At 42.5% G+C, this 22,436-nt stretch overlaps 1 protein-coding gene across 12 annotated transcripts in view; it reads right to left on the bottom strand.

Moving 5' to 3' along the window:
* Window positions 1–22,436, bottom strand: part of mast4 (microtubule associated serine/threonine kinase family member 4) — a 571,101-nt gene that overhangs the window by 70,801 nt on the left and 477,864 nt on the right. For all 12 annotated transcript variants that reach the window (XM_085981755.1, XM_085981763.1, XM_085981673.1 and 9 more), the window contains 7 exons: window positions 20,998–21,155; window positions 18,821–18,896; window positions 16,729–16,938; window positions 6,639–6,740; window positions 6,113–6,245; window positions 4,306–4,373; window positions 373–458 (listed from right to left, as the gene is read on the bottom strand). In XM_085981755.1, coding sequence (XP_085837881.1) covers window positions 373–458; window positions 4,306–4,373; window positions 6,113–6,245; window positions 6,639–6,740; window positions 16,729–16,938; window positions 18,821–18,896; window positions 20,998–21,155 — 833 coding nt within the window. The remainder of the gene's footprint in view (window positions 1–372; window positions 459–4,305; window positions 4,374–6,112; window positions 6,246–6,638; window positions 6,741–16,728; window positions 16,939–18,820; window positions 18,897–20,997; window positions 21,156–22,436) is intronic.

Here is a 22,436-nt window from a genome sequence, read left to right as displayed (position 1 = left end):
ACCAAACAACTAGTGATCATGGGCCATTACACTTAATTTGTCAATTCATTAAATACTTCAGATTTTGATTTCAATCAAAAACAATGACATACTGCATACAATTAAACATACGCTGCAGATGGTAAGCATTTTAAAAAGCAAAAGCTCCATTATTTTCAACTGAAGATGAAAATAACTATTAACAGTGACGTTAATGTGATTAATTATACCACGCTACGCCAACTCACAGTAAAGAGTTGTAAAATGAGCACTCTCCTTTTTCTGGTTAACACCTCACTGTTGCTAGTAGTGTATACTGATGACTGCTTTTCTATCTCCACATATACAACATTAAATGGATATGGAAGTGAGCTGACCTCATGCAACACTCACCCATAGGCTCCATTACTGATCAGCTTCATCGTTTCAAAGTCAATTTCACGTGGCTTACGCCTACCTTGGACTGAAGGACTAAAGCTCTGAGGAGGAGGAGGAGGAAGGAATTCATTTTTAAACTTAACTTGTGGAAGAATTCTTCTTAATTGCATCAGAAAATTCTAGAAATAGAGCGGTTGCTTCCGCTTCTCAAAAATTATTTCAGACTTTTAGCAGTTGCAGTTTCTTCCCCCTTTTTATTCCTGTTACATTAACTAAACTTTATTTAACCTCAAAAAAAACCCTCTTCAAAAATATATACATTCGATATTTCAAATAAGATACTGTTAAACGACAAACTGTTTATATTCATCAAACAGAAGTTACAGCCAATTTCAGACGTGCTTTCTCAGTGTTTTTTTTTGTGCTCATCATAGCAAGGGATATCAGTGCTGTGGAAAAGGAGGGATCGAACCTGAGCCCACACGCAGGCCAAACAATCCGACCTCGGAGGCTGTAGGCCACTCAGTCCTCAGTGCGCTTATCTTTCTGATTTTGTAGGCCCGATGGGCTTGGAAAGGGCTGCATAAAGCCCTGTTGATAACTGGCGGATAAATCTCCAACACCTGAATCTGCCGGTAACAGCAACTTCATGGAAAAGTGGATATAAACTTTGTAAGTGGCCCCAGAGACACCAAGGTGAGCATCAGTGTAATCTATGAAGGCAAAATGCTTGAACACCTCTGCTGTGGAGTAGAGCACTTTGTCCATGTTTGTCAACAGTCTTGTTATCAAGCAATTGCAGTCTAGGTACAGCACTGTTAGATACATTGTGATGTACCCTCTCCTCGACACTACCTCAACGTCAGAAAAGCATATAAATTTTACAAGTACTTCAGTACTGAAGGCTTCTTAGTAGCTCTATTTATTCATTTGTGGAGACAGGCAGAAGATATAATCAATTTTAAAGCAACATTTCCTCACTTTCAACATATAGGTAGGAGTTGAGGACCTCTATCCAGTTTGTTTTTCCAAGTGCCACCTGTTATGAAGATATTAGTGTCTATCCTCCTGGGAAGGTAAGCAGGGTCTCTTTGAAGTTAAAATGGTTCTAAGATGACATACATGGCATTGGTGGATGGAAATCAAATTGACCCTCTGTAGCGGACTTGATAGTTTGATATCTGAATCAGGCAGGTCTGCAGTGTTGGAATAAACGGGTCTTTTTCCAAGTGGCAGGCAGTGAGGTACCGCAGGGATCGGTCCTAGGACCCCAGCTATTCACAATATATATTAATATATTAATAATCTAGATGAGGGAACTAGATGTAATATCTCCAAGTTTGCAGACGACACAAAGCTGGGTGTGTGTGTGTGCTGTGAGGAGGTTGCTGAGAAACTCCAGTATGATTTGGACTATTGGGCAGATGCATGGCAGATGCAGTATAATGTGGATAAATGCGAGGTTATCCACTTTGGTGGCAAAAACAGGAAGGCAGATTATCTGAACGGCAATAGATTGGGAGAAGGGGAAGTGCAACGAGACCTGGGTGTCCTTGTGCACCAGTCGCTGAAGGTAAGCATGCAGGTGCAGCAGGCGGTTAAGAAGGCAAAGGTTATGTTGGCCTTCGTAGCGAGAGGGTTCGAGTACAGGAACAAGGATGTCTTGCTGCAGTTGTACAGGGCCTTGGTGAGACCACATCTTGAGTATTGTGTGCAGTTTCGGTCGCCTTATCTGAGGAAGGATGTTCTTGCCATGGAGGGAGTGCAGCGAAGATTCACTAGACTGATACCTGGGATGGCAGGAATGACGTATGAGGAGAGATTGGGTCGATTGGGCTTATACTCGCTGGAGTTTAGAAGAATGAGAGGGGATCTCATTGAAACTTATAAAATTCTAACAGGACTAGACAGACTAGATGCAGGAAGGATGTTCCCGATGGCTGGGGAGTCCAGAACCAGGGGTCACAGTCTAAGGATAAGGGGTAAGCCATTTAGGACAGAGATGAGGAGGAATTTCTCCACCCAGAGAGTGGTGAACCTGTGGAATTCTCTACCACAGAAGGCAGTTGAGGCCAATTCATTAAATATATTCAAGAAGGAGTTAGATATATTTCTTAAGGCTAAAGGGATCAAGGGAGAAGGCAAGGACAGGGTACTGAGTTTGGATGATCAGCCATGATCTCACTGAATGGCGGAGCAGGCTCGAGGGGCCGAATGGCCTACTCCTGCTCCTATCTTCTATGTTTCTAGAATCTGTTGATAATTGACCAGCCGGCCTAATTCATTGATGTCACGGTGGGCTTGGCTTCTCACCACTTAGCTCCAGGAACTCCGCAACCCAATAGCCTTAACATGTAGTGTTGCCCTGGCCTATGAGTGCTTTGTGCTGGCAAGCTACACGGCTTTAGCTGGTTGAATACAGCAATACCCCTGTGCACACCTTGGGGTCCCTATGTTTTAACTCTTGCCAATCTGCATCGAAGCTCTTTGGACACAGGCAAGTGGGTTATTTTCCTATGTGGAGAGCATCTACATCCAATATCAGGCAACAGAAACTCCGGGGGGAATTTTCCGAGGGGAGTCAGTGGGCACGATCGTTGGTGGCTCGGGTGGGAAAGTGTTTTTTATTTGACAGCGGGTTGGGACCCCGCTGTCAACCCGCCACCACGTGCCTTTACCAAATGTCGAGTCTGTCAGCGCTGAGCAGACCCGACACATAGCAGCGGGGGAGGCAATTCAGGTCATTATAATCTTGTTAACAGAGGATTAACAACAATTTTGAGCACACCTTTAGAATTTACCAGCTCACCAATGGGGTCCACGCTGTTAAGCTGGGCGGGCGTTGAATGGCCATGGAATCATCTCATTACTTGACAGCTTGAATTGTGCTATAATAGCTCCCATCTCACAGTTGTTCACTTTCCAAGCTCAGAAGCTGTTGCTTACTGCATTTGGAAGACAGACTGAGCTTCGTGCAGGTTGCAAGTGTTTGGAGCAAACTCTCTATCCAGTGTCGCCTCATTGGAATAACCTCTTCTACCACTGACAGATTGCTTCTGTCATCTCAAATTCACCTGCCATCTAGTCCATCAGCATGGGTACGGTTTATACTCCCTCACCTTGGTCCTGAGAATCTGACCACGATCAGCCGCAACACCAGGCAGACCAGCAACCACACCAACCTTCTCCGCAACTACCTGACGCTGCACAGGACAGAGGGCATTAACACCTGACCACACTGCTGCCCGGGACACCAGGGACCACCTCACCACGGCCCCATTTACTTCACTTCACTCTGCACACCCTGGCTGCCACATGATGCACCAGGTTGGCGCCACCCCACACCAACACCATAAAGCATCCTTACAATGCCCAAGCCATTCCTTTTTCCTTCAATTGGCCGGGAATCTTGCTGGGTGGGCTTAACAAGCCCAATCAGGGGAACGTCACGTCGGAGGACGGGATGAAGACTGGAGCGGGGCCGGGACCTGCCACCGACCTCGCCTGCCATGGACCCACCGAGGTAGGGAATATCGTGGCCTCCATCTGCGTGGATTTCTCAGCTGCTTAGGTATGGTGATGACGTTTCCGCATGTTTGACGCCTTGCTGACCAAAAGCAGAGATTGGTTTCTGCACTGTGGATTCTGCCTTTGAGATTAGCAGCAACTCTGGGTTTGGTAGGATTGATATTCTAGCACCCATGGATTCATGTTCTGAAAGGATTAGATCGTCATCCAAACCTATCTTGCATGGCAAACCAGTGGTCAAGTTTCCAAAACTAGCTACTTCAAACCTGAATAATTTCATAATGGGTTACGCCAACAAAGATTTTCAATAGCTAGCTTTAGGTGTTAACTATATGCAAGATAGAAATGATGCCAAACTGCAAAACTCTGGAGATTTATACTGCTTGTGTGTGAAGAGTGGTACATGATAAGCATACTTACACCCACTGAGTCATCAGTTTCAGGAGTCTCTGCTGTCCCACTATCATAGTTAGCCAACTGGGCCATTTCTTTTGAGAAAAAAAAGTTTTTGATTAGGAAAATAAAATTGTTGATTAAAACGAACAAAAGAAATGCATATTGTAAAACTGGCTGAAGATCGTCATTTCCCTTGATGGTTTAATGCTATGCTGCAGTTACACAGAAGCTTCACTTTCTTCATTTCCCTTTGATTGATCTCACTGCCTCATTCATTCGAGTTATGATAAATTCCATATTTTGCTGTATCTAGTAGTAATTCCATGGGACTGCTAAACTTCCATTTGGTGCTTGGCATGGCATTTTGTATTTTCTCCATGCTGTTTGGGATGGTTTTACCCGATTACATTAATTATCTGGGACCTCTAAATTGTGTCACAACTCTGAGCAGTCGTTAGTAACTGATACAATCCTCAAATTAAACAGTGGGCAAATGAAGTAGCTAGCAATGCCTGTTGAGACTTCCAACACATTTGTGAACCAGCGGAGCATCTGTCCTTTATACCCTAGTAAACCATTTCTGAAGGCCCATGATACAAAGACTGCTGATATCAACACAATAATAAACCTTCCTCCTGGAGAACCCATCTGTGATGCAGTCACTGGTGCCTAATGGGTTCCAAATCTATTTTCTAATTGTTGTCAGAAAAAAGAGTGAGTGTATTTGGCACCATCACCTAACAGCAGTTCAGACTACAGTTGTGAGCATACATGCAACTCGTAGGAGCAACTAGTCTTAAAATTTGTAGACTATTGAAATGGCTAAAGCACCTCAAAGTATTTTGTATATTTCAGATCCCAGTTTGCCAAAAGATGCGAGAGAAACAGAAACATTTGTTTAATTAGATGGGTTCCAATTAGATGCTCAAATGCCTTTTTAATGACTGTTTTTAATGTACGAAGGCTGCTACATTTGGGGTTTAATAGAGCAGCAAGGAAAGTAAAAATGAGTGCCACTGATGGTCATACTGTGCCAAGTGAGCAGGGGCAAGAGCAAATTATGTAGAGCAGATGCACGCTACCTGAGCCAGGATAGGAAAGCTTTAAATAACATGTACATTCTCCTAATGCACAATCCATGTCAGATTAGTGTTTCAGTTATTAATTATATGCTAATGTTTCCATATCTCAATAGGAAGGTACCTAAATAATGCTCTCGCAGCTATTTTTTTTAGCGCATCTACACTTTGTTATATCAACTGCAAAATTAATGCATTCTGTTCAATGATACTTTCAGCAAATTATATTTTACAGCTGGTACTGGCTATGGAAGATTTACAATTAAGATTTTATACGTAAATTTTATCGGGAGCAGATTCCAAAAATGTCACTGTGCTTCAAGTAAGGAATTTCTCTAGGACAGCAAATATACCAAAGCATAAAGTCAAAGTATTTCTGACTAAAGATTGCTAACTCAATACTTTTAAGAATGTTTGTGAGCCTAGACAAAGAGAAAAAGCATTAAAGTGTTCACGAGTACAAAGTTTTAATAATCTGTTTATAAGGACCATTTTAGAAATGTAACTATTTCAATGGAAATTATTTAACAATAAGTCACCTTTAAGTTTTGATAGAAACAGGTTTCTGCTAGGTGTACCAGCAGCATAATGCCCTCATAGAATCATAGAATGGTTACAGCACAGGAGGAGGCCATTCGGCCCATCGGGCCCTCACACGACCCCTTTTTCCTTTAACATTTACTCCACAGTTGCTAAGCACTTGACGAGGAAAAATATACTTTGCAAGTAGCACAGTCAACACTGGCACTCACCCTCTAAGGGATCTCTGGTAAGGCCCAGCTGACTGATGATATAACGGGGAATGTCTGATTTAATGCCTTGTCCCTCTTTCGCATGTCCTTCTGCTGCCTCCAGCAAGTGATAAAACTCTTCAGGATCAAATTCCTGGAACAGTATTAAAAAATGACCTTGGTCAACTCTTTAATTGCTTCTAATATTGCAAATTTACTCCTCTGTGTAAACTTTATTGGAAATAGATCCCAAAAATGTCATTGTGCCTCAAGAGAAAGTCCTCTAGGACAGCAAATATATTAAATCATAAAGTCAAAGTATTTCGCTTGTGTATCAATTTTGAACCAGCACATGGTTAGAGACTTTGAAATGTTGCAATCATCTGTCTCTAAAGTAAGTTTTTTACCCCCCCCCCCCCCCCGAATTGTTTTAAAATTCAGTACATGCCCATATTCAGGTGGATTATAGAGTTAACAGTATTGCTTCAAAGATTGTGTGATTTATGACTGTGTCCAAATATATATATTTTTTCCAAAAAGGACTTACAAGGCATTCCAGCAATCGAGCTGGGCGAGCAATGATGATCAGTAATTTCCTGACCAACTGATCAATGACCGTTAACTCATTACTTTCAGAACGTTTGTGAGCCTAGACAAAGAAGAAGCAATAATGAGTACAACGTTTTAATAATCTGTGTATAAGGACCATGATTGCAATTAAACTATTTAAAATAAAATATTTTCTAAACTTAAACAAAGATACGAACCACTTTCAGTATTTAATCCGCCCATTTAAAAAAATATCCAAAGCCATTTTCCCTACATTAAGGCTTAAATTACAACTATTTGCATTGCCAATCATTTCACTATACAGATCATTAAAGACTTGAGGCTCATAAACCTGGATTAGTATTATATTTGAACTCCATTAAATAGTACCTAGCAGACGGAGCTGATGGCATCGTGGTACAAGTCAGTTATAGGTACACAGGAACAGGAGTAGGCCATTCAGCCCCTCGAGCCTGTTCCGCTATTCAATGAGATCGTGGCTGATCTGTGACCTGCCTTTGTCCCATGTCCCTTAATATCTTTGGTTAACAAAAATCTATCAATCTCGGATTTAAAAATAACAATTGACCTAGTATCAACAGCCATTTGCAGAAGAGAGTTCCAAACTTCTACCACCCTTTGTGTGTAGAAGTGTTTCCTAACTTCACTTCTGAAAGGCCTGGCTCTATTTTTTAGTATGTCCCTTAGTCCTCGACTCCCCAGCCAGCGGAAATAGTTTCTCTCTATCTACCCGATCAGTTCCCCGTAATATCTTGAAAACTTGGATCAAATCACCACTTAACCGTCTAAATTCCAAGGAATACAACCCTAGTTTGTGTAATCTCTCCTCGTAATTTAACCCTTGGGAGTCCAGGTATCATTCTGGTAAATCTATAAAAGACATCTTCTTGCTTCTCCACAGACAGAAGTAGAACAAGGACCAATTAAAGCACAAGGTGGCCTCCCTATTCCAGTATAAAAGATACTGGGACAGCTATTAGCAGTAGTACTTAATAATTATTTTAAGAATATGGGCTGTTGCCACATACCAGTGCCTACTAAAACGATGTTATTGTTAAGTGGGAGTAGTAATACAACAGTATTACAGTTCTGAGTGATAATTTGTCAATAATCGCTGTTACACCTTTTTAAATATATAATGCTCGTATGTCAGCTGCAAAAGTCTTTAAGACAACATCACTGAGATGCTGGAAATAAAATCTGGGAAAGTTAGAGGCACCCCAGCACAACCTATTTTTATTTTTGTTGTTTCGCCTAGAAAAAACAAAAAATTAGTAGCCAACTCTTTTAAATTAAAGATTTCGAGCTTCTATTGTAATACCGACCAAACGTTCATAGAAATCAAGATTGTAACCAGGCCTCAAAATGTCATTTAATTTTTTTTTGCAGCTCATCATTTTCTGCTCATTAACACTTTTGTTTAGATGCCTAAAAAACACTTTTAGTGAAGGGACAGCTGAAGATCATTAGGTACATTGCTCTGTATTTCACATTACATAGCACAATCATTCAAATATGACATTGAATTGCCTTGTCAGACTGATACCTGGGATGGCAGGAATGACGTATGAGGAGAGATTGGGTCGATTAGGCTTATACTCGCTGGAGTTTGGAAGAATGAGAGGGGATCGCATTGAAACTTATAAAATTCTAACAGGACTAGACAGACTAGATGCAGGAAGGATGTTCCCGATGGCGGGGGAGTCCAGAACCAGGGGTCACAGTCTAAGGATAAGGGGTAAGCCATTTAGGACAGAGATGAGGAGGAATTTCTTCACCCAGAGAGTGGTGAACCTGTGGAATTCTCTGCCACAGAAGGCAGTTGAGGCCAATTCATTAAATATATTCAAGAAGGAGTTAGATATATTTCTTAAGGCTAAAGGGATCAAGGGATATGGGAAGAAGGCAGGGACAAGGTACTGAGTTTGGATGATCAGCCATGATCTCATTGAATGGCGGAGTAGGCTCGAGGGGCCGAATGGCCTTCTCCTGCTCCTATCTTCTATATTTCTATAATAATGGATTCTGACTTTCAAACATCCTCTCTGTAGTTCTCTTTATAGTGACGCAAAGTGGTAGAACAAACTTTTAAAAGACTCCCTTTCTTTTTCTTGAAGAATGCTGACCTCTACACATCAGTCTTCAGGGTGAGCGTTCTTTATATCATTTGGCCCGCTTGGAATTAGTTCAACTATACTAATTAGGTTTTCCTTAAATGATTTTACCAATGGAAATTTTAGCCCTATGACAAAGCTTTAGAAGTTATAACACACTATCTGCAGCCTAAACGAATCTTAGTCTTCATCTAGACTAAGAAATAGAAACTATGCAGAGTTTTTATATGCATCAACAAGACGGGCTTGTTTGCCACTCATATAATGGCAGTAATGGCCATTAAAACTGGTGCAAAACTGGAAGATTATTTGAAACCAGAGACTAAATACCCACCCCAACAAATAGCTCAAGCTTTTAAACTGTGAGGCTGTACTTTAATTCGTGGAGCAGTGGTTAGCTGAGGTTTTTCCTCTTCTGCGCAACTCTGTTTTCCACCCTCAAAAAATGTGGGAGTAAAATTTGTAGCATTTTTTTTTTTAAAAACCTGCTGTGGTTTACCAAGGCCTGGCTAATGAGTTTTCAGAGAAAACTGTGGTAGTGTTCCGCTAGGAGGAATCAAAATGACCCAGTAGCAACTAGCTCACTGGCTCAGATGGAGTTAATTCAACAATGGAGCAGATAAACTCAGCATTTCTTAAACATGGATGTTGTTGCAACTGCTCAATTAACTGATCCAGTGTTGCTGTTGGTGGGGGAAGGGCGATCTTAGAGTGCTGCTCCACGAGAGTATCCAACCCAACAAATACCATCAAACTTTCAAAATACCGCACTTTAGTTCGTTAAAGATGCTACATAAATGCAAGTTGTTGTTAATTAGGGAATAGGGCTCGGCTGAGGGGCTTTTTTTTTTTAGCGGATAGACAGTAAACTGTTGAAAAGCCTAAATGCGCTTCTCAGTTCCCTCAAGAGAAATCAAAAATCTCAAGACTTTGGGCTGGAAATTCAGTATCGTCCCGGTTGGGGTGCTAACTTCTGAGAAGTGAGAAGTTGGATGTTTAGTGCCAGGCGCTAATCAATCTCGCTGCCCGCTAAATTCAGTCTCAGCGCTCAAAGAATGCAGGGGAGCGCTAAATCAGGCGCTAATGGCCTAGGCGAGTGGCGTTAGGCTCCAAGCGATAACGAAAATGAGGTGTTGTGTAACTGGGAGTGAGCACTGGTGAAGGCGCCTTCCAGCCATTAAAGGGGAGGGTGACTGGAGTCTGCACTCCAGCCCCAATGATTCGGGGAGTGCAGAACGGCGATATGCTGTGGGATGAAATGCAAAGTCTTTTGACGGCCCGCAACACTCCGGGGACTAAGCAGCCTTCATTTGGCTGCAGATACATCCTGCACTCTCTGCCACTCATAACCGACCTTTGGAACGGAAGTTCTTTGACAGCTAGGGCGCATCCCTTTAAGTAGCACCCTGCCAGCTGGCTGGTTCACGCCTCCGCTCCCTGGCACTGTCAGTGCGAGGCGCTAAGGCGGGGGCGCTACTGAAGTTTGCAGATCGGGCACCCAGTGAGCGTTGCACAGGTGCCGAGGTGCTAACCGTTATCGCCGGCGCTACTGGGCTCGCGAATTTGCTGTGCGGTGTGGGATTCGCAGCGCTACTGCCTGAGCGCCCCCACCAGGCACTAACTGGGGGCGCTAACATGCGCATTTCTCCCCCATGTTTCTTTCAATTCATTATTACAAGCCCAAAAGAAGGCCAGAGCAAATAAATCGATTTAAATAAAAACATTCAATACAGTCTGCACAAGCAAACAAATACACACATTTTCTAAAATTGAATTATAGTTAATTTTTTTGTTTCTGATTTTTAAGTTCAGTTGTTGATTCTACATGTAAAGGCAAATACTCTTGTTTATAAATTAGTGTTTCAAAAATCTGAATTTGGATACGTCATTTACTTGGGATGCACAATTTCGTGCGCTCCTTAATTTTCTACAGTTTTCCACTCTCCAGAGCTAGATAAAATATCTTCTGCCGTTACTTAACTAGTTAAATGGCTATTAAGGCACTGAAAAAGCACAAAATAAGCATTAATACAGGCGGATCCCTGATTGGTCAGACGTCTGCTGGTAAGGCTCTACAACAAAGTCACTCGGCACAAAACTGAAGTAATTTGCATTTCTATTTGTTGCCACTAAAATAGTGAAAAATGGGACAATTAATACCCCAGTTTCTAAAAGCAAAAAACAATGCCCCAAAAAGCTTAAATTTAAAAATCGGCATTAGCCAAATGGAAGCTATTCTGTTCTCTTCCCCTCCTCAAAAGAACTTGGCATTTACACAGCACCGTTCATGATCCCAGGAGGAACCAAATCATGTCACAGCCAATGAAGTAATTTTGAAGTGTAGTAGCTAATTTGTGCACAGCAAGATCCCACAAACAGCAATGAGATTAATGACCAGATAATCTGTTTTAGTGATGTTGGTTGAGGGATAAATATTGACCAGGACACCAGGAGAACTTCTTCGCTCTTTTTTGAACTGTTACATCCGCCTGAGAGGGCAGACCGAGTCTTGGTCTCATCTGAAAGATGACACTTCCAACTGCATCATCCCTTAGTACTACGCTGAAGTGTCAGCCCAGATTATGTGCTCAAGTCTCTGGAGTGGGGCTTGAACCCATGACCTATTGACTCAAGAGTGCTACCACTGAGCCAAGGCTAACATTTAAATGAAGCCTAGATTTAATTTACCCTCCCTTCTCCCTATGCCCTGCTGGGCAAGACAGCAGTAGCTATTTAATATCTACCTCTGGCTCAGATCAGGAACAGAGTGAACTTCAAACATGCATCCATACCTCTCTGTGATAGCACACCAATGCTCAATCTCACCCCGGAAGAAATAACAATTCTGAACTTGGGAAGATCTTGTTTTCAAAGGGATCTCACAGTGGTAAACTGTATTAAACTAGGATCAAGTTGACAAAAAGCCTCCCTTACATCGATATCAAATAAGACTGTTCATAATCTTGGCATTGTATTTGATCCTGAGCTGAGCTTTAAATACCAAATCCTATCCATCACCAAGATCACTTACCTCCATCACTGTACCACTGCCCATCTCCGTCCTTCACTTCTACTGCCTAAACCCTTATGTATGCTTTTGCTGCTTCCAGACTTGACTGCTCCAGTGCCCTCCTCGCTGGCCTCCCAGCTTCCTCCCTTCATTAACTCGCCAACGCGTCCAAAACACTGCTGCTTGTGTGCTGTCCCAAACTGTCTCGTTCGTCCATCATCCATTCCCACCGACCTCCACTAGTTCTGTCCCTCAACTTAGTAAATTTAAAATACTTGTCCTCATTCAGAAATCCACCTGGGGCTTTATCAATACAAATTCCCTCATCCCTATAACCCGTCCTGAATGCACCCTTCCTCAGGTGTCCACTCCCAATCGGCATCTGTGAAGTTCCTTTGGATAATTTTTTACGTTAAAGGTGCTATATAAATTTAAGTTCACACTTCAGGAAGGATGTAAAGGCCTTAGAAAGGGTACAGAGGAGGTTCACCAGGATGTTACCGGGGAAGAGGGACTTCAGTTATGAGGAGAGGTTGCAAAAGTTAGGACTGTTCTCCTTGGAACAGAGAAGGTTAAGAGGTGACCTAATAGAGGTTTTCAAGATGATGAGAGGTTTTGATAAAGTAAATAGGTAAAGGCTGTTCCCTCTGGCGAGTGGGTCAGTAACCAGAGGTCATAGATTTCAGATCATTGACAAAAGATGTAGAGGGGAAATGAGGAGAGTTTTTTTCACTCAGAGTTGTCAGGATCTGGAACGCTCTACCTGAAAAGGTGATGGAAGCTGATTCCATAAATAATTTTAAAGGGAGTTGGACAGGTACTTGAGGATGAGGAACTTAGAGTTACAGACAAAATGACGGTACGTGGGACTGAGCATGACTGCTCTTTCAAAGAGCCAGCACAAGCACGACAGGCCGAATGAGCGCCTTCCGTGCTGTAAGTTTCAATGATTCTAAGTTGCTGTTGCGATGACAGGCAATTGTCCACCGATGAAACAAACCAACAATGCCACAAACACATCCCTTAGATTCTGCAACATATTGGGAGGTAATGGGGAGTGAAAAGAAAGCTTTGAATTTAAATAAATTTGCAGTTCCAGCTTCAACCTTATCCCCATTTTGTGAAAGGAATTCTGCCCTCTCCAGCTATTACCACGAAAGAGCTCCATGGAGACTGATGTCTCGCATTTAAGCTTTTTCTAATAGCATACAGTACGACAAGACTGAGGAGATTACCGCACTCTGCAGAGGTAGCTGTTTACTTCACCCTTCTTTTTATTGCTATGGTTTGTTCTGTAGTGGAGACAACTGAAATGGTGTCGTAAAATTATCAAATTTACCAGAATCTTTGAGAATTAAAATGCTTAAAAAAATTGATCTCAACAGATTTGGATTGCCCTCATCAGTTTTGTTAGAAGCCAGAATTTCTGACACTATCCCTTTAAAACCTGCAGTGCTGTTCTGTAAGGTCAATGAGAATATCACAAGGTGCCTCCATTGGTGACAGTTTATTTTACAATGAGACCCTATTTCTTGTTGTTGTCATGTGTACGGTGCCTCAGGCTGTTGACAGGAGTGAAGTGTTTTGAGCAATGCTGCTTAACTTACACAAGCTGCTTATATTTGCTCTGAAACTCAGAATGCCTATGGATGTGCTATGTCACTCTAAAGCTGCTTTTTATATTGTGTCAGCCATGGCTCATTTGGTAGCACTCTCGCCTCCGAGTCAGAAGGTGCTGGGTTCAAGTCCCACTTGAGCACAAAAATTTAGGCCGACACTCCAGCAGTGAGGGAGTACTGCACTGTCAGAGGTGTTGTCTTTCAGATGGGGATGGAATGTTAAACCCAGGTCCGTCTGCGCTCTCAGGTGGACGTAAAAGATCCCATGGCACTATTTTGAAGAGGAGCAGTGGAGTTATCCTTGGTGCCCTGGTCAATATTTATCCCTCAATCAACATCACTAAAACAAATGATCTGGTCATTATCACATTGCTGTTTGTGGGACCTTGCTGTGCTCAAATTGGCTGCTGCGTTTCCTACATTACAACAGTGTCTACACTTCAAAAGTACTTCATTGGCTGTAAAGCACTTTGGGATGTCCTGAAGTCATGAAAGGCGCTATATAAATGCAAGTCTGTCCTTTTTTCTTGGTCTCCAGTCATAGATCTTGTAGTGCTGAGTCTTGTGTTGCCAATAGCAACATGATAAACTTGTCAGATCTTTAAGGCCAGGGGCCCTGAAGACCCCTTTTTTAAAACTAACTTCTCTTAACTGCTGCCAATCCTCTTGGGACCAGTAAATATACTGTTCCGACGGAAGCAACACATTTTGGTAGTGACATCACATAACGTCATGACAGCATTGCGCAAGTGCCCAGATATTTGATCTGTAATGATGTCATGACATCACAACTTTTCTCATGTCCACTGGCTAAAATGTCATAACCACTCTGTACATGTATGCAATAGCAAGCTCCAGAGTACAATTGGTCTACAGGCAGACTTAATTCACTGCCCATAACTAAATGCAGAAGAGTAGTGGAGTTAATTTTCTCTCCCAGTACTCGAGCTACAATATAAAAGCAGCTTTAGTTTCAGAGGAAACCAGAACAGACAGTGTGTGTTGCCCGTTTAGCCCAGCCACATAATATTAAAATCTACTTACTGATGTGAATCTACTGCACTCACAGAAGATCTGTTGGACTTTCACAAGTAGATAGACCAGTTTCTATGAACACTGTGACAGCATGATGTGACTAGACTTCCAATACTGTTAGCTCAAGCTGTTTTACTAGAATTAGTACTACTTTAGTGTCAGATCGCCTATTCACAATGGGAACGACGATACTCATTTTGGATTCGGCAGTGTTATACTATGAATTTGGTGCCAAATTTAGACTAATACCAGAGCGAATTTGGTAACTATGGTGTAATAGCAGCATTAAACACTGAGCTTTCATCAGTTTCTTCTTCCTTATTGTGGAACACAAAATAATATTGAAAAAGATTCAATATGAAAGCCAATTTACAGCAAAGTGTGCCTTTTGATAAACTGACCAGATATCAAAAGTATAAATTTGAAACCATCAGTCATTACAGCCGAGTTCAAAAGGTGATCACACCCAAGTCTGCATTAAATCCACCACTGATGTCAGTTTAATGATCAGGGATGCCGATCAGTGAGGGATGCATGGGGCTTCAAATCTAGACTATTTACCAATTCAAATGGGTGCATTTAAAAATGTCATTTTTGAAGAAATTTAATATCATATATGCAGAACAATTTACAAAGTAAAGTCCAAGTATACTCCAGCCAGTTTTAAACCTACTTACTGCTGGAGTTAAACAAGGAAACTGAAATCCTTTGCATCTGTTAAAGAATATAACATTAAAATTGAATCCTATGAAATACAAAGACATAATTAAGACGATCTCCACTGAAAATTCTCAGTGACGGCACAGAATGTTTATTAAAATTTTTTTTTGAAAATTCATAGTTGGTCCATCAGTGGCTCAGCAAGTTTCTGGAGAGAGTACCTGAACTACTTAGACTGGAAAGGTCTTGGACCAACCTTGGGCGGTGACAGGGCGAAGGAGTGGGGGCGCGGTGGAAGACTACAACTGCCCTCAGTGCTCCTGGGTAATGGAAGGGGGAAATCAGGCAGTGGCTTCAGGTTGGTATTGGCAATCCTTGCTGAAAAGGCAATTGTATGGAGATTACATGAGGACAGGATTGATGCCTTTCCTTTGGGACATTACCTGCCAACAATCATTGTCTAGGTTCATATATGATTGATGGCCACTTGGGTGAGGAACCAGAGGGTACCTAAAGTGTCCAGAACCATTCCTCAGCTGGGAGTCAATGGCTTCAGGGAATGAGGGAAGAAAACTGGCGAGAGAAAAAAAAATATTCATTTGAATAACACATTAGCAATATACCCCTGTATAACTAACCATTTTTTTAAAAAGCCTTTCAATAATGAAAATTTAAAAGACAAACTACAGTATGTGGCTTTTGTATCCCAATTACCGTTCAACATCATACCGGAAAATTCAGTTTGGCTTATTATCTTTTGTGTGTAAATGTCATAAGTCTTTAATCATAGCATAGCTTTATCAATATTTACATCTCGTATTTCCTGAAATTTCTTACAATATTAATCATAGAATCATACAGCACAGCAGGAGGCCATTCACCGAACTGTGCCTGCTCTTTGAAAGAGCTGTCCAATTAGTCCCACTCCCCTGCTCGTTCCCCATATCCCTGCAATCTTTTCCTTTATTAAAACTATAGTCAGTATTTTCTTTTATTTTTCAATACTTATGAGAATAATGAGTTTCTAAAAATACAACAAAAATTGAAAATACAATTTTTAAAAAATCTGATTTTATGCAAGCATCATTGGCCGATTTGAATACGAGGTACTTTACCTTGGGTACATGGGTAAGAGTTGATTAAACAGATTGAATATTCATTAATTCAAACGTCACCTTTAAACACAGACACTTTCTTTCCTCGATCAGCTCTCTTATTCAAATAGCCAAGGAGAAGTTGTGTTTTTTCTAATGCATTTATCCAGCACTGGTATAGTTAACTGACCCATAATAATGCAACCCAATAGTATTTTTTAAAACGTTGTGCTTTCAAAAAGACCCCTCCCCAGAAGTCAATTTTAATTTGCATTCCTGAAATAAAAGCCTGTGTAACGAGTAGGGCGGTGGTAAAATTCCTCCAGTTTGAAATAATCTGGTAACAAAATCTATGCGAAACCTTCACCTGCAGTAGGGTTTTACATTTTTGTTTACTCATTTTATTATAAGCAGTTTAACTACTGACTTCAGGTCTCGCACTCCTACTTGAGACAGCAAAGTGGGTTTGCCACACCACAAGGAATCAAATTTGTTGTTACCCAATTGCCAATAAACAACACTTGAAAATACCTACTTCCTGCAACAACTTTTCTAATTTTTCCTGCAATTCAAAGAAGTATCTTGAGGTGATGTGGCCCTGTCGGGATTTATCCAGGCAATCTCTTGCCAGCTCAATGATCTGATGATGTGCAAAACTGAGGACTCCATCTGCCAGTGGAAGAACATTGTCAGGAGAATAGCTGGTGATAATGTCCTGCAGCCTCTCTTCCATCTGGGCTGTGGCCTAAGGATTAAAACAATTTGGTTAATGTGTTAAGTATAAAATAAATCCCGAAAATATATTAAGTTTTGAAAATACTGCTGGCTCATCAGCTGCAGAATTCGCAAACACTGATTCTCAGTTTTATAAACATATATGTATGTTACAAAGTATTTCAGGACTTTCCTTTTGAAACTGCATTGTTAAACTTATTTTGTAATGATTGTAACATTTGAAAGGAAATAGTTTAACTCAAGTTAACTACGCTGGCTATTCTGAAATGGGTTATTTAGACACTCATGGTGGTGAACCATAATTTATTGACGCTTATTAGTTTGTGAAGTGTTCCATCAGGTCAGCCACTTATGGGCCATAAATCATGTGCAATGGCTCGTCATAATGTATCCTCTATACAAGAGAAGTTATAGCTTTGAAATGTGCGTCACCAAAAGTATTTCCACTCTGAAAACTGTTGGAAAAAAACTGTAATCATACACATTTTAGAATATGTATGAAAGATTGCACTCAGTAACTTTACTTCATTTTTTTTAAAGATGGCCAATAGATCCTGGGAAATCTTTTTATTCAGAATGGACAGTTTTATTTTGATCTCGTGCACTGTTATGCTGAAAGTGCTAAAATTACCCATTCACTTCATATTACCTCCAATAAACACAGTACAACAAAAAATAAACAATGAATTGTACCTGCTCCTACGGTCCTTTGACCCCCCCATTCTCTGGGCTAAAAATTCGGTGGCGCCGCGTTTGGGGCGCCAAGCTCGCCTGGGCGCCAGAATTTGCGCTCCGGACGGAGTCGCTTGCGCCCTCCCGATATTCAGTTGGAGCGCCCCAAGAGGGACTCCGGGCGCTGCTCGAGGCTCCCCGCGTCCCGCTTGGGGCGCTCAAACTGAATATCGCAGCGCTACGTGCCGCAGCGCCACATGCTGCGGCACGGCGCGCTGCGGTACTGCAGGCCTTCCTTCCCTTCTTAAGGGGGAGCGGCCTGCACCAGCACGATCACCGATCGAGAGTGCCGGCAAAAGAGCCCGGCACCGAGAAGTGCCGGGCGCTCGGGACACAGCTGGCACTGCCCGGGGGGGGGGGGGGGGGCAGGAGGCCGGGGAGGGCGGCGTGAGGAGGTGCTGGCAGGCGGCCACCGAAAAAAATGGCTGCCCCGCATCTCCACCTTAATTTGCGCCACTACCGCCACAGGTAGGCCCCGTGAACCGGTCGCGATTTGCGACCGGTGCTACGGGGGGGGGGGGGGGCACGACCCAATATTGTGCTCGGGGCGGTAGCGGGGCGCTGCGCACACCGATGACGTCATCAGTGCCGGCGCAGTGCTATAGGCTAACGCCACCATTAGTGCCCCGCTAAATATTGCAGGAGGCATGGCCAGTGGCGCTAAAGCCACTGAGTGCCCTCTTTAGGCGCTAACTGGTGGCGCAGCCCACTGAATTTCTAGGCCTCTGTCTCAATTTCATTTTCTAAACTGTGATTTTACTTCTGTTATGAACAATCTAGCCTCCACATGACTTTCTCCCTTCGAAATTACGTTTAAAACCTTTAGCTCACAAACTTCCTTTAGCCTCCTAATGTCCATTTTGAGTCGGGAGCAAGTTTAGTCAATGTGGGTTTTCAGCAACTTAAAAAATGGTTTAAAAGCCAGTTTTTCAGCCAATGAAAAGTCCAGATCTGGTTAAATCTTTAATGCATTTTTGCACATTAAGGCAGGGGCTGCACAAATACTCTCAACAACCCTCTAAACAGGTTTACTGCTTTTAAAGGGTTAAAAATAAAAGTTTTTGAAATCTGCACAAATTTCTATAGCAGAAATGTGCGACTATATCCAGATGTTGACAATTTAATATACCTTGAACTATATTATGTGTAAACAATCTTACCTTTGGAAATCGCTCTTTGTAGACATGGTTCATCATGATAATCTCATTATCACAGCAGGCTGGAGACCGTCCAGGGCTACGAACAAGACAAACATTAGCTGTAGCCACTTTATTCACTACAAGATTTAATAATTGTTCTCTTGAGATTCCTTAAAGATAACCTACACAAAGGGTGGCAATTATGATATCATCTACATAAACAGTTTTGCACACCTTGCCTTCCAGATCATTTAAGAGATAAAATATCAGTTTGAAATCAGACCAAACTGCAGATGCTCTGAGCCCAAAAACAATGTACTTAAAACACAATCTAGCCTAATATATAAAAGTACATTGCCAAAGGTTTCTGGGGTTAGGGTGTCATTTTTTGTGACTCTCCCAAGTTCCTCTATTCTAAATAATGCTGACCAAAATGAAATTTCACCCTTGCCAATTAAATCTGTGGTTAACCATAGAGATGGAATGGAACACCCACAACAGTCAGTGGAGTGAAAAACTTGCTAAGTCGGCATTAAGTTACAATCTGAACCTTTACAATAGTAATCACACCCAAAACCTGGGCATTAAGCTAAAAATAAAGATGGTGCTGATAGGGAAAATATTTCTCAGCCTTCTCCCCCTTCAGAAGATGCTGAGGGGTTATTCAATTCATCAAGTTGCTCAAGATCTCGAACTAAATGACAACACTGAAACTCGAGAACAGGCAGCAGGGATGGCTGGTGCTAATGGTGAAAGCCAGGTCCGGACACCACACTCGTGTCAATATCAACAACCTTTCTAAAGCTGACAATAAAAAGCAAAGTTTGTATAAATTCAGGCAAATCCTAAAAGTAGTTGACACTGCTTTAAAAATTATGCCGTAGCTCTCCTGATGATGCAGCGTATTTATCAAGCGACCAGGAAGGTCACGGGTCCATTTCTCAGGGGATTGGGTGAGGACAGAGTTAGACTTGGCTTTTATGCTGTTATGTACTCTGGGGGCACCAGCGTGGATCACACATGAATACTGGCCACTTGAATAAACTGAATGAAGTACCAAGATGATGTCTGGCACCCAGAGTACCATACCTCATGGAGTCATAGCCCTCAGGAGAGGAAGGAGTGAATATTTTTTTTAAAAAGTTATACAGAAAAATACACTGAAGATAGAAATACATGTGTATGAAACCTAAATTTAGAAAGATTTCACTATTGTGATCAGAATTATTCCTCTTTAGCCCACTATTTGGAAACAGTTTAAAAGACCTTGGCCTAGAAATTCACTTGGGCGCGGGCAGCTCGCTCGCGCCCAAAAGTTAGCGCTGGGCGGGGAGGCATTAGCGCACGCCGTATATTCGTCTTCTGCGCCCCAATTCGGAAGCGGGCGCTATACCAGGGTGTGCCCGCCTCCATTTGGGGCGCTGCAACTGAATATCGGCGCGCTAGTTGCCGCAGCGCCACCCGATGCGGTGCGGCAGGCTGCGGTACTGCAGGCCTCCTCCTTCTCTTAAGGGGGAGGTGCCTGCAACGGCCGGAGCCCCGATCGCGAGTGCCGGCAAAAGAGCCCGGCACAACGGAGAAGTGCCGGGCTCCACGGAAACCAGCCGGCAATGCCGCCGGGGGTGGGGGTGGGGTGGAGGAGGCCGGGGAAAGAGGTGCGGGCAGGCGGCTGCCGAAAAAGCGGCCCACTATGGCAGCAGGACGGCCCCGTTTTCTGGTCGCTGTTTGCGCCCGCTTTGGAGGAGGCGGCCGCAAATAAATATGGGGATCGGCGCGGTTTCGGGGCGTTACGGGCCACCGCGCACACCGATGATGTCATCGGTCCCGGCGCAGCGCTAACGGCTACCGCCGCCAATACCGCTGCACTCAATTTCCGCGCTACCACCCCGCCGGCGCAAAAGACCTCTTTAGGCGCTAAGTGGGCGCAAGGCCCACTGAATTTCTAGGCCCTTATGTTCTGAAATAGTTTTATTCATTGCAGTGGTTAAATCCCTTTAGCGCATCCTGCTGTATGCTCCATGTAATAGTGAGGCTTACCTTTTAATTTTTTTTTGAGAGAACACCGAAATTCTAGTCTTTCCTAATTTTAGCAAAAAGTAATCAGGAGTAAAAGGGACATTTTGGCACTTTTACACTCAACTATTTCTGCATTAGTACTACTGAGACAAATTTTAGCCCTTAAGTTGCAGGCGACAAACCTAAGACTCCTGGAGCGTGGTCGCATTGAAGGGGGCCTGCGTCTCTCATCATTGGCGATGGCATCTGTACTACAGAAATGCTTGGAAAGAAAGTGCAGTTCATCTGGAGTTGGTTGGTACGGCAACTGATGCAGCTTTTCCTGAGATGAACAAGATGACTGGAAAAAACACAGGGAGAACATTATATAGTTCAATTTATAGATTACATTTCACTGTAAAAGGATGCTGGGCATCATGAAAGGTGTAAGAAATTCTGGTGGAATCACAAAGGACGGCATGATGTGGAATCTGTATGGGTAGAATTGAGAAATACTATGGGGAAGAAAACGTTAGTGGGAGTGGTATATAGATCTCCAAACAGTAAGGCGGAGGTTGGGGATGGCATTAAAAGGGAAATTAAAGAAGCGTGCAATAAGGGCACAGCAGTCATCATGGGTGACTTTAATCTACATATAGATTGGGCTAACCAAATTAGTAACAATACCGTGGAGGAGGAATTCCTGGAGTGTTTACGGGATGGTTTCCTGGACCAATATGTCGAGGAACCAACCAGAGATCAGGCCATCTTAGACTGGGTATTATGTAACGAGAAAGGATTAATTAGCAATCTTGTTGTACGAGGCCCCTTGGGTCGGAGCGATCATAATATGATCGAATTCTGCATTAAGATGGAGAATAAAGTAGTTGACTCAGAGACTAGGGTCCTCAATTTAAATAAAGGAAACTACGATGGTCTGAGGCGAGAGTTGGGTAGGATTGATTGGGGAATGTCACTCAAAGGGTTGACGGTGGATAGGCAATGGCAAACATTCAAAGACCGAATGGATGAACTACAGAATTTGTTCATCCCAGTTTGGCATAAAAATAAAACAAAAAAGGTGACTCAACCGTGGCTAACAAGGGAAATTAGGGATAGCGTAAGATCCAAGGAGAGGACATATAAATTGGCCAGAAAAAGCAATAATCCTGAGGATTGGGAGCAGTTTAGGATTCAACAAAGGAGGACAAAGGGATTAATTAAGAAAGGGAAAATAGATTATGAGTGTAAGATTGCAGGGAACATAAAAACTGACTGTAAAAGCTTTTATAGATATGTGAAGAGAAAAAGATTGGTGAAGTCAAGCGTAGGTCCCTTGCAGTCAGAATCAGGGGAATTTATAATGGGGAACAAAGAAATGGCTGACCAACTAAATACATATTTTGGTTCTGTCTTCACAAAGGAGGACACAAATAACCTCTCAGAGATGCCAGGGAACATAGGGTCTGATGAAAGGGTGGAACTGAAAGAATCAGTATTGTAGGGAAATGGTGTTAGGAAAATTGATGGGACTGAAGGCCGATAAATCCCCAGGGCCTGATAATCTACATCCTAGGGTACTTAAGGAAGTGGCCCTAGAAATAGTAGATACATTGCTGGTCATCTTCCAGAACTCGATAGA

This window comes from Somniosus microcephalus, chromosome 1 (genome assembly GCF_052327205.1).
Source record: "Somniosus microcephalus isolate GS21.2 chromosome 1, FLI_Smic_1.0, whole genome shotgun sequence".
Lineage (NCBI taxonomy): Eukaryota > Metazoa > Chordata > Chondrichthyes > Squaliformes > Somniosidae > Somniosus > Somniosus microcephalus.
The sequence above is the reverse complement of the archived record's forward strand: the minus strand, read 5'-3'. Positions and strand labels throughout refer to the sequence as shown.